General features: G+C 37.7%; 1 protein-coding gene across 1 annotated transcript in view; it reads right to left on the bottom strand.

The window, feature by feature from the left end:
* Positions 1 to 3,695: 3,695 nt before the first annotated feature.
* The window catches only part of LOC118745540, a 72,096-nt gene continuing 61,726 nt past the window's right edge, over positions 3,696 to 14,065 (bottom strand). The window contains exon 3 of the mRNA XM_036478987.1: positions 3,696 to 8,576. Within this exon, the coding sequence (XP_036334880.1) occupies positions 4,579 to 8,576 (3,998 nt within the window). The 3' untranslated portion in view covers positions 3,696 to 4,578. The remainder of the gene's footprint in view (positions 8,577 to 14,065) is intronic.

The raw sequence follows: 14,065 nt of genomic DNA, 5'->3' as shown, positions 1-14,065 counted from the left end.
CATCGCATAGTGATGAGCAAAGCAAAAAATCAAAAATATAGTAAAGCGACGAGAATATAAAATTCAAATTTCGTCGTTTTTTAGTTTCATTGATTGAAGATTTTTTCACTAATTATTAAAATTTTTTCCCTCAAATAACTTAAATAACTTCAAGAAAAATCTGCCTCATTTCGAGAGTCGTGTCGAATCGTATCGAAAATTTCATGACATTGCCTAAAAGTTCGACTAGACTATACTTATTTCAGCACCAGAGTAAACAATGCCAATGTTGTCGAGAATTGTGAAATGAGACCAACAAGTAGGTAAATGTAAAAGCAAATTTCCATGCGTCATTATTATAGGAGACGTGTTTCTTTTGAAATAGAAATCCCTGCGGGACACATTTTGCAAGGAGATGAAAAGAATTCCCCAAAGTCGTTCAGGCGATGAAGCTTCTCAGCCAGTTCGGCTCATTTCGAAAGTCTTTAGTTTCTGAAAGAGAAGTTTATCCCCAGACGAAGTAGTGAACATTTAGAGGTATTTGAGGAGTCGTAGTGCTGGAGAGCATATCCCTTTCCAACTTCGAGTTAGACAGTTACTCCTTCAACGTCAAGTCAACTTGAAAACAAGAAAAATAAGAGACGTAAAAAGAGAAACTAAAAATTAAAAAAAAGCGAGAACGGAAACGGTGTGAGGATATGGCTTTTTTTGGAAATTTGATGCCGCATGTTGCAAAAGTGGAACCTTCAAAGAAACTTTAACTTAACTAAGAATGCAAATGGAATAATAATAATATAATTTTGCGTACCAACATACAAACACATATTAAACCGGTTGACAGAATTTTGGAATATGTGTATTAGCAGTCGATTGCAGCATATCTGCATTTTATGTTTTTCATCAGACACTTAGGGCCGTTTGCACCATGTCTAGTTAATTCTAACTTCCAGTTAAACATCTTTATCGACACCCATCATATAACATGTGATCGATAAAGCAGTTAACGTGCTTAACTGAAGGATGTACCTCCAGTTAGCGTTAACTAGACATGGTGCAAACGGCCCTTAAAAGTGAAAATTCTTTGCTTTCAGTTGGGAGTAAATGCAAACATCTATGTAGGCATGGGTAACACAGCGCTGCGCGACGCAATTGCGCTAACACCGTAGCCGGAGTTGTCGCGCCAATACCAATATATGAAAAGCGCTAGCGCCATTAACAGCATAATACATATGACACACACACAATTCGCTTTAATTCTATGACAAATTACACGTACATTGTTTTTGCTTTTGAGTGGTGAGAATGCTAGAAACTTATGTCCCACTGGGAAAATAGGTAAGCACCTTGCGAGGTAAGCCATGTTTTCTTTCAGTTTTTAGTATCAAAATTGTCATCATGGCCAATGTCATCTACTAGTAAAGGGCAAAATGAACACCTCCGAACACACATTACGTTGTCAGTTGCAAAATAACGTGCAGCCGAAGTTATTTCCAAGCACCGAACTACTCCGAGCGACTGCTCTGCATTACACGTAACTTACTTTGTAAAGCGGCTCAGAAGTATATCTGACACCAAATGTACATTCTAAATTCCTACTTACATAAGGCGGCCATGCCTTTGTAAAAGTAAGGGACGTTCGGCAGGGAAATGGTAATGACTGCCAGGTGAAGAGTAAGTTGCTAATAAGGTATTATTACGTGCTCCTAAATCCCACTGGGGTATTTTGGCAAACTTAAAGCTTTTACTCAAAATTATGAGAATATCGTGGCATTTACTACATTCTTAGCAATTAAATTCCGTTGGCGGTACAAGCATTGCTCAGCGCCGAAAGTTAAAGTAATAATAGACATGACACCACTGTATGGTGTGTTACACTGTATGACGATGGGTACTGTGGTGGCACTCAGATGGCATCGTGTACAAATCAGTACACTGCTCTAATGCGCTGAGTTAGTGCGCTGACACCACAGGTGACACCGGCGTTATTGAGCTAGCGCCATAAAAATTGCGCTATTACCTGTGGCTACATCTATGTAACCGCAGAACTCCACAGGCAAACACCGATGGCCTACCAACTGTCATTTTGACGAGCAATGTGATTGCAAGTTTTTGTGTGTGGGCACTTTGATGTCTTGAAATAAGCATTTGCGGCATGACGCCACCAGACAACATTCTCTCAATTTCGGTGTTTAAAAACATTTAAATCTTTAAAAAACTTGCTGAAAAATTTCCTAAAACGTAATCATAAATAATCCAATAAGGAACAGACTTTTATTTTGATTTAATATAAAAATTTCATCGATGTTACCACCAGCACGCTTTCTTTCAAATGAAAATATGGCTGTCAAACTATCGAATTGCCTGCAATAGATGTCAAGCAATAAGCGCTGACATATATTGCAGCACATAAGAAATAAGCGGTCTCCATTGGAAATATATTTTGTGACATAGTTTTCACATCAGTGTTTTCCTGTGGAGACAGGGCCTAAGGAAAAAAGCAACACACCCAATGGGCTCTAATTCCCAACGAAAAAACGACAGAAGAAGGTAGGGGATGGCAGGGGTAGGTCGCGATAGAGATAACGATTCGGATTTCTATACAAAATGTACCACATTCTTAAGTCAGAGCTTTCCATGGTCGAAATGTTATTTGCATTGAGCAGAGCACATAAAAAGAAAAAAATCCACTTGATGTTTTTTGCCGTTTAGCTATATTTTACATGCTTCGTGGCTTTTATCGTCGCTTTGCTCGTCGCTCTTGTCGTTCCAGTATGTTAGGCGTTCAAATCGTTCCCCAACCTAAATGTTGGATGGGTAGTGTTTTATTCACTCAATAGTGTTTATGTGAAGTACAATAAAATACATAAAAATGTATACAATTTTATCCAACAAATATACAAGTTCCTGCACTCTAATTGTTTTTTTGAAATGTCATGACGCCTTTTTGTCGTGAAAAAGTATAAAATAAGTCTGGCATGCATTCAGAAAAAGTACGGGGGAAAAAAAGTGTGTTATTAAAAGTGTGTTAAAAAATGTGAATGGAAAACCCCTAGTTATTCCTTGTTTTGCATCGCTGAGAAAGATGTAAATGTACAAGTACAAAACAAAGTTTCGGAAGTCCGTTATCACAAAGGATTATTTAAAATGAAAAAATAAATAAGTGCAAGGAAAACAATGACTTTAGAAACTCTACTGTGTACAGTAGGAACTCGCCCCATTTACCGGATTTCTCAAGATCAGCTGCCTTCGAAATTTTACAATACCTAAAAATTCGTATCACAAAAGTGTTTTGTTGCTTCAGGTAGTTATAATAAATCCTTAAAAATATTTGGCTGTAGCAAAAGAGAATGAGCATTTTATGAGCAACATGGGAATGGTCGCTGCGCATAACGATGCAAGCGACAAAATTATACAGCCTCATTGCGTAGGTCGTAAATAGGCTAAATTGTACGACTCGACAACAGTAGCATTGTCTATTGTCGTAATGAAATAAGTAAACGACCAAAATCGTCGAAAACTATACAGTACTGCCAAGTTTTTCCGTTTTAATACACTAGTCGAGTGGAAATTTTAGGCAATGACGTGCAATTTTCGATACGATTCGACTCTCGAAAAACGACTGGCATTCGACACGACTCTCGCAATGAGGGTGATCATTTTACAAGAATGAAAAAAAAAAACGTGTTTAATTACGCCCATAAAGTCATTTGATTTCGTTTTCGTTATATGAGGCTTTAAGATACTTGCCTTTAGAAAATAAAATATGTACATTTATGTCTTTAAGGTTAAAAACTAGTTTTCAGAAAATTGTCGTTTACAACGCTATTCGCAGAGATCATTCATATAGTGAATCAATTATAATTAGGGACAAAAATAATTTAAGGGTGCAATGGGAAAGAAAGTTTACAAGAAATTGGCTGTGAAATGGGTATAAGTCATTCCACTATTTACAATATTATAAAACCATATAAAAAAACGGCGCTTTGTTCATAAAGTGGAGTGGGGAAATGTGCCAATAAGAAAAATCTTTATGCTCTCAGTTAACTTGGGAACATGAAGGTCTGGGGAATATGTGCCCCATGTGTTGTTATTTTGCGTTTTTCTTTGCTCTGAAGCGATTACAAGGGACCCAATAGTCCCTAAATGTGAGATTCTTCCTCTACGTATGTTGTATTTCCTGGGACTACAGTGAGATTTTGGCTGTTATTATAACTAGCAAGATGAACAAGCGAATGCATTTTGATGTCTTCAAGCAAAATAACTGGGTTTCGACGTTAAATTGGACCTACAATATATTACATTATCGTGGTGTGCCTCTAGTCAAACACTGAAGTTGTAAGTATACTCTGAACGGCAGATGGATTTTAAGAGGTTTTCCACGTCAGATATATATTCGGGAGAGTGTAGTGCGCACTTCTAACCTGCCACGGCGACCACCTTGGACCTAAGCTTAATTGATTCACTGGTATATATTTACATAACATAATCTGACTGCTATGTACTTTTCTATACGTTGTAGAATTTTTAATTGTAATTCCTGTCGAACATAGCATCCCCGGAGCAGTAATTTCAAATAACGAAAACATTTCATCGAGGACTTTAGTTGCGTATGGAGGCGTTGTGTATGCCTATGCCCTGTGCGTTGTTCATATCGTCGATGGCGCGAAAGCGAACAAACCCGTGTTCGGCTACAAGCATTGCAGTGCCATTGCCACTGCCACGGATGCTGATGCTTTCTGAAGCAGTCAACGAAGTGCCGGATGCATTCGAAGTGCTGGATGTGGAATGAGTACTACTTTTCAAATGGATTTTGCCAACCAATTGGTCGGCTGTGTTACTGTTTGGAACATTGATATCGTTCAAATGGTTTCGGACACCGCAAAATGATGTTGTGCTATTACTATTTGTAATACAAGAACCATCTTCATTATCAATTAAGTTAGAGCGCTCTACATTACTGCCTGGTAACATCATGTCATCATCGGAGTTTTGCTGACGCTGCGAGTGGTTTTTCTGCTGAGTACTGTTATGGTCAAGAGATGAACGACTAAATAAGTGTTCGTGCTCGCGATCATGATCATGGTCATGATCGCGCTCACGTGCCACACCTGTGCCCATGTTGGAACGGACACTACGCTGCTGCTGCTGATGGTGCCGTTCTGAGGCTAGTGCTAATGTCTGCGCGCCAGATGTACGTTGTGCTGATATATTCGACGAGGCAGCTGATGAAGAGGATGAATTGCGACCATGCAGAATTCCTATACCAGGCCCATGGTCACCACAATTGCCGCTATCACCGATGTTATTTAAAGTGCCACTTTTACGAACGCCGTTGTAGATGCCACGATCAAAGGAATTGTAACCACCATAGCGACTAGTGCTTGACGCACAAGAATGCGTAGAGTTCGAGCTACGCCGCTCTGGGTTTTCATAAGCATTGCGATCCAATGTTGTATGGATTTTCCTTTCACGATTGATTTTATGGTTTTCGACACGAGGAATTGGTTGACCTGTGGAATGTGATTCTGACCAACAATCCGCAGGTTTGCTGGTGCTACCAGCTACCAAATGTGGTCTTTCAAAGTTATTGAAGTCATAACTGGTTGTATGAGGGGGTTGTAAGGGTTCCGAATAGCAACTGTCACTTTGGAGAAGCAGCATATGCTGCTGTGAGGCTGCCGATGAACCGGATGCACCGCTACTACTAGCCGTAGTGGAAGTTGTTGAGGTTTTTGTAAATTTTTGTATTCCACCTGGGTTTGCTGAGGCTACGCCAAAACCTGAACCACTAACGGAACCACAAAGGTCAAAGTTTGGATTTTCATAATGATCGGTTGTCGTATCTGTTAAATAGTCTGCATATTGAGGTGCTTCGTGGCTGTAACGTACGCCACCAGCTAGCGTACTCTGCGTGCCATATTCACTTGCATTATGGTTCGCTATAGCGCTGTTCAGGGACCCTGAGTCGTATGGACGTTGGTATGTCGGTTGCGCTTGTAACTGGAATTCTCCAGCATTTCGTGTGCTGCCAGAACCAGTGGGAATAGCGCTGTTACTGGTCAGTTGAGACTGGCCATTGCCAGAGAGAGAATTCAGTGCAAAACTGTCGTCATAAATAAGTTTGCCAGTGCGCATTGTATATGTATGAAGGTTTGTATTCGCATTACACACAGCTGGATAGTCTGTCTCAAACTGTTCCTGACTGGAACTAGAGGTACACGGCAAAAAGAACCCTGCCACATTTGAGTGATTGTGGTGAAAGTGATGATGGGCATATTTCTCTCGATTATGATTTACTGTGCCGCCGCCGAACACTACACTGGTACCACCATTACCACTGGCTATGCCATAACGCGCATCGCCATTACTCACTGAAGTAACAGCTGTACCACCACCACTGCCGCCCCCGCTTGTTTTTAAGCCGGCCACCCACGAAAGCAAAGTAATAATTGATATTTCGATCAACCGTAAAGAGAATTGATAACCCCACTGTAACCAATCGATTTCAGAAGTCAATTGTTGTATAAGGGGCCGTGTTGTGGATATACTAATTGCCCCAAATATTTGCAAAGCAGCTAAAAGGACAAAAAGTAGCGCCGTCGCTATAGTGATGTGTATAGCGTATGAAAGATTCTGATACCCGTGTATATAATTTTGAGATTTGCTGCGAAGTATACGCTTCAAAATGCGGTATAAATAAAGGTACAATATACCGAGGAAAAGACATACAAAAATATATATAATCTGGCATATAAGAGAAAGCACCCTTGGCGGAGGAGTGTTGCTCGCAACATTACCTGCCGTTGCAGCTGCCGAGACCGATTGCATTAGAAGAGCTGAATGTACATTTCCGGCATTTGTAGACACCAATAAATGAGTTGCTGCCGCTGCTACAAATTGCTGCTGCTGCAGCTGGTGGTGATGCTGGTGCAAAAGTTGTTGCTGCTGCTGCTGACGTCTGTGGAGCAGCTGTTGCTGTTGTTGTTGATATAACAGTTGTTGTTCCTGTTGATTTTGCAGGGTGTACGATTCGACATAATGCAGTGTAATGCAGAGAACTACGTGCACACCACAGCCTACCACAACGGTTAGCGGGCGTATGAGTGCAGAGTATCGATTGTTCTTATGGTTCAGTGCCTTTAAAAATAAGTAAAGAATAAGAACTGAAAATGAAATTGTCAAGAATGTTGCCGGCAAGTTCAGTAGTAACTCAGAAACAAACAAATTAAAAGTAGCATGAATATTGTATGCATCATAACATAGATAGAAGATTCGTGCGGAACATATCACAATCAGTACTAAATGAATGCACATAAAATATGATTGTGAAAACAGGTGTGTCAACTTATTGTAGGTGAGTACTTTGTATAAAGAGTAAACTGCCAAAATTGTGAAGAGTACAACAGAAAAATAAACATGAATGTTCCATGCAACGGCCCATGTAGAGTGTGAAGATGCGGCAGCAGCTGTTGAAGACGACGTCGAGGAGCCAGCATCGCTGCCGATATTACCGCTTATAGCTGTTGCTGACAATGTTGGGCTCTTAGCGATTGTTGGGCTACTCGCTGTTGAAGTCGTTGACGTGGCAGCGGCGGCTGCCGCAGCTGCGGCTAGCTCTCCACCAATTGCAGCCGCTGTTGCCGGCGTAGAGCTACCAGCGCGCGAACCTCCACTAATACTGCTACTGCTATTCATTCCACCGTAGGTGTGGTTATTATACATGTTGGACTTTCCCGTAAATTTATTTTCACTGACTTCAGTTCTAGTTTCCGTATCATCACTGGCCAAGGCTGGACTATTTTTACTTTTATTTATATTTGAGCTACTTGATATTCCACTATCTTCCCCGCCTTCAACTTGTTGAGCCGTATTACCACCATCCAAGAGCACAACTGGCGATGATGGTGGCTGGTTGTAATTAACAATCGGACGGGAGGTGACTTGTTTTAGGAGCACTTCTGGGATTTCACCTTTATTTCCATTGGAGCCACTTAAAATACGGCGTATACTTGGCAAAACTTCTTGTCTTGTACTATGTTGTTGGGCCGAGTTGTTATTCTGTACAGGCGCCTCTTGTGAGTTGCCGCCGCTGCCATAGAAGTTTTTGCTATGATCGTTCGTTAACGTTTGTATAATACTTCCAACATTAGACACGTCCGCGTTTGATTTGCCATAACCACCGTTGCTCTGCGAAGGAGTATTCAGCGCTTTCTTCCTCTCCGCATCTGTATTTGCACCCAAGGGTACGTTAGTAACGCTACCATTGTCTCCAATAGATACAACGGGAACAAAGCCATCTTGTGTGCTACCGCCAGTTGATGCTGCCAGATCAGGTGGACGAAACGGTATGCGTTCATGACCGGGCATTAAACTCGGAGGTGGTATTGGTCGCCTGTTTATGTATGTGCCTGAGTTTGAAATAATACCCTCATTATTTGTGCCGCGTAAGGTAGGTTTATCAGCGAACGGATTCTGATATTCTGGTGGTAATGGTGGTGTGAAAAATGAACGGGCTGGTGGAGAGTATGAAGGAATGTCGCCGGGATACATTGGAATAGTAGGTAATTGCCCATTGATTTTCTTCAGAATATTCGGTACTGCAAAATTAAAAAAAAATACATATATCAGAAAGATATTATAATGCTTTATAGCAAAGATCTCAAATAATAATAATAATAATAATAATAATAATAGGTAACTAGGTTTCTCACTGCGCAATATGCATTTGTTTTTTGTTTTACAGATTTTTTGATGTGTGATCAGTTTTAAAAATTAGATCTATTTTAAAAGCTCACTTTTTATTTGTTTTTGTTTTTTATGGCCTTATAACAAATATATTCAACAATTTTTATTGAGCTTGAGGCCGTTTTTTAATGAAAACTTATTGTGGAAAAGCAACAATAATTTGAAAAAATGGTAGAAGTGATGGCTATTTCGGAAATCACCAAATTTCCTCATCAGACTTCTTTCAGTAGGATTCGAACCGACGATCCCACTGACTCAGCCAGTTGCCTACGCACTGTGCTAAGTTCGCCTTGTTAATTCTTGTTGCTTATTTTCACTATTTCATTACGTTTTCATTAAAAACGGCCTCAAGCTCAATAAAAATTGTTGAATATAATTGTTATAAGTCCATAAAATAACAAAAACAAATAACTTAAGGACGAGCACACCTAAAAAGTTACACATTCTAATAATAGAAATATTAACAAAAACCAACAAAACCAATAACCACATGATCAAGTGAATTGCAGCGGAATAGCCGCGCTTGATTGTAGTTGGCTAAACAAATGAAATAGTGGAAATAAGCAGCAAGAATTAACAAGGCGAACTTAGCACAGTGCGTAGGCAACTGGCTGGGTCAGTGGGATCGTCGGTTCGAATCCTACTGAAAGAAGCCTGATAAGGAAATGTGGTGATTTCCGAAATAGCTATCACTTCTACCATTTTTTCAAATTATTGTTGCTTTTCCACACTCACGCTCACTTTTTGTTTTTTGATGGGACAAAGACATTTCGATTATACAATCAGGTCATCTGTTATGTTAAGTTTCAAAGTTCAATACCTTGCGAAAGCGATTATTCAAGAGTTTGTAAATGAATGGTGATTTCGTTCCTTCCAAAAAATGTTGCCCTTCCCCGATGCAAAATGTGTTTGATGTTGCACTCAACCCTGTATAAAGACATGTTTTTGTCTTCTTGGCCTTGTCTAGCTCACGCATTTCATATAGTCGTTTTAAACAACCATATAATTTTCAGGGCAACCATCTCCTCTGACAAAGCTTCACAGGGCAGAGAATGTGCTTTTTGTGCCTTACAAGAGTGTGACATTTTAAGAAACGACCACCAAATTTTCTCACCCTTTGCCTTTAATTTAGAATCGGACATGAAAAGAGAAAAGGGCAATCAAAAGGCAAAACTTTTTGGTAGAAACGAAATCACCAAAAGTTTTCAGATTTTTTCAGAAAAAAAAAAAATAGTAAAAAAATGTCGCACCGCTATTGTCTCATTGTAGAAAAATCTTGACATTGTTCTTTTGACCAAGTAACTTATTTTTAAGGCAACAAAAAATGCAAAGTTGGCCATATATTTTTTGAGCATAAAATAACCGACTCATTGATTACTTTTCAGCAGGGTTTCAAATTGCTTTCAATGCATTTGCTATTGCTTAGCTGCGACTGAAGAAAAATAAATCAGCGAAAGCAGACAGTAAAAGCGAAAGGGGATATGAATTCATTTGCTTAGCTGCGTCCGAAGAAAATTAAATCAGCGAAAGCAGACAGCAAAACCGAAAAGAGACATGAACTCATTTGCTTTTGCTTACAGCGCAGTTGGTTTTTGCTTAGGGTGCTGTTACGCAGACGATCATATCGCACACCTGATCTAAAGTGAGCTAACTCAAAATTCAGAGGAAAATATAACTGCTTGTGGATCGTACAGACTCAACGCACTTAACACAAAAACAGGTATGATAGTAGTTTTTTAGTTAATGTATGTAATCATAAAAAAAAATTAATCGCATTAATAGGATGTAAGTCCTATGAATTGATTTATGCAAAAAAATCGCCATACATTTTTTTTGAGTTCATCGCACTTTAGATCTAGGTCTGGTCACGTCACTTTTTCTCAAATTTTTTCCATTCTTACTCTCTTTGACCAACATGCTGTTATGCAGAGGGTCAAATGACCAGCGTATTTCTTTGGCACAGTTGTATTTCTTTGGTAATTTTTTTTTACTACATTATACATTTAAGCTATTCCAGCGAAGACGACACCTCAGATAAAAAAAAAAATTATTAAATAAATTGTGTTTAAATCTGTGAAAACAGTAAAGCAGGTAGAATAAATCTTTAGAAATATCCATTTTCCATTTATATTTCACTATTTTCTCTATTTTATTGTTATAAATGCATATATAATATACTGTAATATGTTTGCATCAAGTTTTCAAGGCATTCCCCCTTCACTAAAGGTGGCAATGCAAACAATAATTATCCAAAAAGAAAGAACAATTCAGTAGCTTTAAAGTTATTAGAAAAATACATTTATGGTGAAAAGTTATAACGTTAAAAAAATGCTTATTGCCCACCCGTCACAGCAAAATGTGTATTTTTTAACGTAACATACAAATTCTTAAGTTTCCCATTTTTTAAACTAGGTCCCCCTATAAAAATATAAGAAATGTTAACATCAAATCATCAGCGTTCATTTTACCCACGAACTGTGTGTCCTCAAAGGTGACTCGTCCCACCCTTCACAAGCAAATTAAGGTTTTCTTTTTTCCTCCCTTTTATTAGCTCGGTATGTAACTATGTAATATTGATGCGCCTAAAAGATGCAGCGATTTCTATTATCAAGTTACATACCTGATGACAGTACGAATGGAAATTATAATAGAGAGGTTTTAGTTTTTTAAACTATAATTTTAAAATATCACAGCGCACGGCAGTGCGCGCGAGTGACGAAAGCAGCCACAGTAGCATGCTGAAATGACTCGCTTATATATACACGAGATTTGGAAGTTTTTATCCAGACGTCCAATCGACATGTTTGAGATATCGTTGGAAAGGTCTTGCAGAGTGTGTCCAGAAAATTTATTCAAGTTCATAAACGATTAACCGGATTCTTAAAAATTAGGCTAAAGTATTGCGAAACAAAAAACGTTTTTGGGCTTTTGCCGGTTTAACGGGGCATGTGGGTACACCCAACATATTTAGTGTTATTCTATCGATCCTTATATGTTCCGCTCCGGCTACTAGTTGGAAAGATATAGAGGTAAATGTGTTTTGGTTCGCGTCTCCACTACGAGATGCTTTGGTATGTATGTGGCGTCTGTACGTACCTTAATTTAATTTTTTTCAAACTTTCAGGAATTAAAGTACAAAATAATCTAACAAGGTTTTGTTCCAAGATGTTTTGATTCGTATGCCGTTGTGGGCAGCTGAAAATATACATTTCGGGAATTTTCTCAAAAACCGGTCAGTCGATTTTATTCTAAGTTTCCCCAAGTCTAGCCCAAAACCTTAGCTTTCATCTGGTTGATAGCTTATATCTGGGAAAACTCTTGTTGTGGAGATATTGCGATTCAAATTGAAAAAATGTCGCTCCAAAAAGGGTCCATTGGTTAAAAATTAACATATCCGTCTAATTTGGTTACTTTAAGATATAAAAATAACATACCCAGTTCCCCGAAAAAAATTGCCCATTCCCCGGTTGCCACTTAAACCGAAATTCCTTGCAAATCGGAGAAATTCCCGCGAGTTGACAAGTTGAAGGATGCCGCTGTCCTAATTATATCAATATATGATATTTTATTAAAAATTGTATTTCCTTTTTTGTTTGATCTCGTTGAAAGTTTATTTATTGAATAATCAAAAATTTTCTTTTTGATAACAAACAAATTCATTGAACCATAGATTGAACATAAAGAATTTAAACAAGTATAAAAACATATAGGTAAAACACCCTACATATACTCCCCCTCCAGTAAAAAAATAAATTAATTAATGTTAAATGTTATTTTCTCTTTTGTTTTTGGAATTGGTGGTGAATTAGATTTTTTTGTTGTATCCGAAATTATATTTGCAGGTTTGAGTAAATCTATTGAAACCGTTTTAATCATATTTCCACGTTGAATTTTGAATACTCTGTCATTTTTCGAAATAATTTTAAATGGTCCTTCATAAGTGATTGCAAATTTGACTTGTGAATAACTTTAACAAAAACGTACTCACAAGTATCCAAATTTTTGAAATAAAAGAGTATTCTTTATTGTGATGTACAACCTTTGATCTAACATTTGAAAAATATTTTCTTAGCTTAGAAAGAGTTTCATTTGTATTATCAACTTCATTATTATAACTGTTCGTAACAACTAATTCACCTGGTAATCTTAATCTTTGTCCATAAACTAATTCTGCAGAAGAGCATTTTAAATCTTCTTTAACAGACGTACGTAATCCTAATAATATCCAAGGAAGAATTTCAAACCAGTGAGTAGAATCCTCCGAAGCAGTAATATCAGTCTTTAATGTCCTATGAAATCTTTCAATCATTCCATTTGATTGAGGATGATATGGGGATGTATGAATTTTGTGAGATCCTAACAATTTAGTTAATTCTGTGAACTATTTTGATGTAAACTGTGATCCTTGATCTACTGTTATATAAAGTGGAATGCCCAAACGAGGAACGTAATTTTGAACAAATGTTGTTGCTATAGAATTAGCTGAAATATCTCTAAGTCGATATGCCTCTGGCCAACGTGTATGTCTATCAATGATAGTTAAAATGTAACGATTTTCTTTTGACACAGGTAAAATGGACCAACAAGATCCATATGAATATGTTCGAATCGTCCAAATGGAATGTTAATTTTTTTGCACAGGCGTCTTAGTATGTTTAGAAATTTTGGATTTTTGACAACTTATACAAGTAGAAGTCCAATTATTTATCTCGTTGCGCATATAAGGCCAAAAATATTTTGATTGAATCAAACGCCTAGTTGTACGTACACTTGGATGTGATAAAGAATGAATTTTATCAAAAATGATTTTTCTTATAGAATTGGGAACAAATGGTCTAAAAGGTTGTTGAGGAATATCACACCAAATATTAAGATTATGTACTGGAATATTAATTTCTTTTAAATTACTGTTGGAATTTTGGTCAGATATTGTCATAAAGTGTTTGATCTTTTTGTTGTTCCTCGAATAATGTTTGAAAATTTATGTCTTTGGGCTAAAATCATGTTAACATCTGGAATACGTGAAAGGGTATCAGCAACTATGTTTTCTTTTCCAGGAATGTATTGAATGTCGTCTGTAAATTGTGCAATGTACTCTAAGTGTCGAATTTGTCGAGGTGATCTGTCTGATTTAGAATTTAGAATATGTGTTAAAGGTTTATGATCAGTATAAACAGTGAATGTTCTACCTTCTAGAAAATGCTTAAAATGTTTAATTGATTTGTATATTGCTAAAAGTTCTCTGTCAAATGTGGAGTAATTAATTTCTGTAGGGGATAATTTTCTTGAAAAATATGCAAGTGGTTCCAAAGTGTTATTACTCATTTGTTGTAAAACCGCA

Source organism: Rhagoletis pomonella, unplaced genomic scaffold (assembly GCF_013731165.1).
Source record: "Rhagoletis pomonella isolate Grant_MI unplaced genomic scaffold, Rhpom_1.0 Rhpom_scaffold_00009, whole genome shotgun sequence".
Taxonomy (NCBI): domain Eukaryota; kingdom Metazoa; phylum Arthropoda; class Insecta; order Diptera; family Tephritidae; genus Rhagoletis; species Rhagoletis pomonella.
The sequence above is the reverse complement of the archived record's forward strand: the minus strand, read 5'-3'. Positions and strand labels throughout refer to the sequence as shown.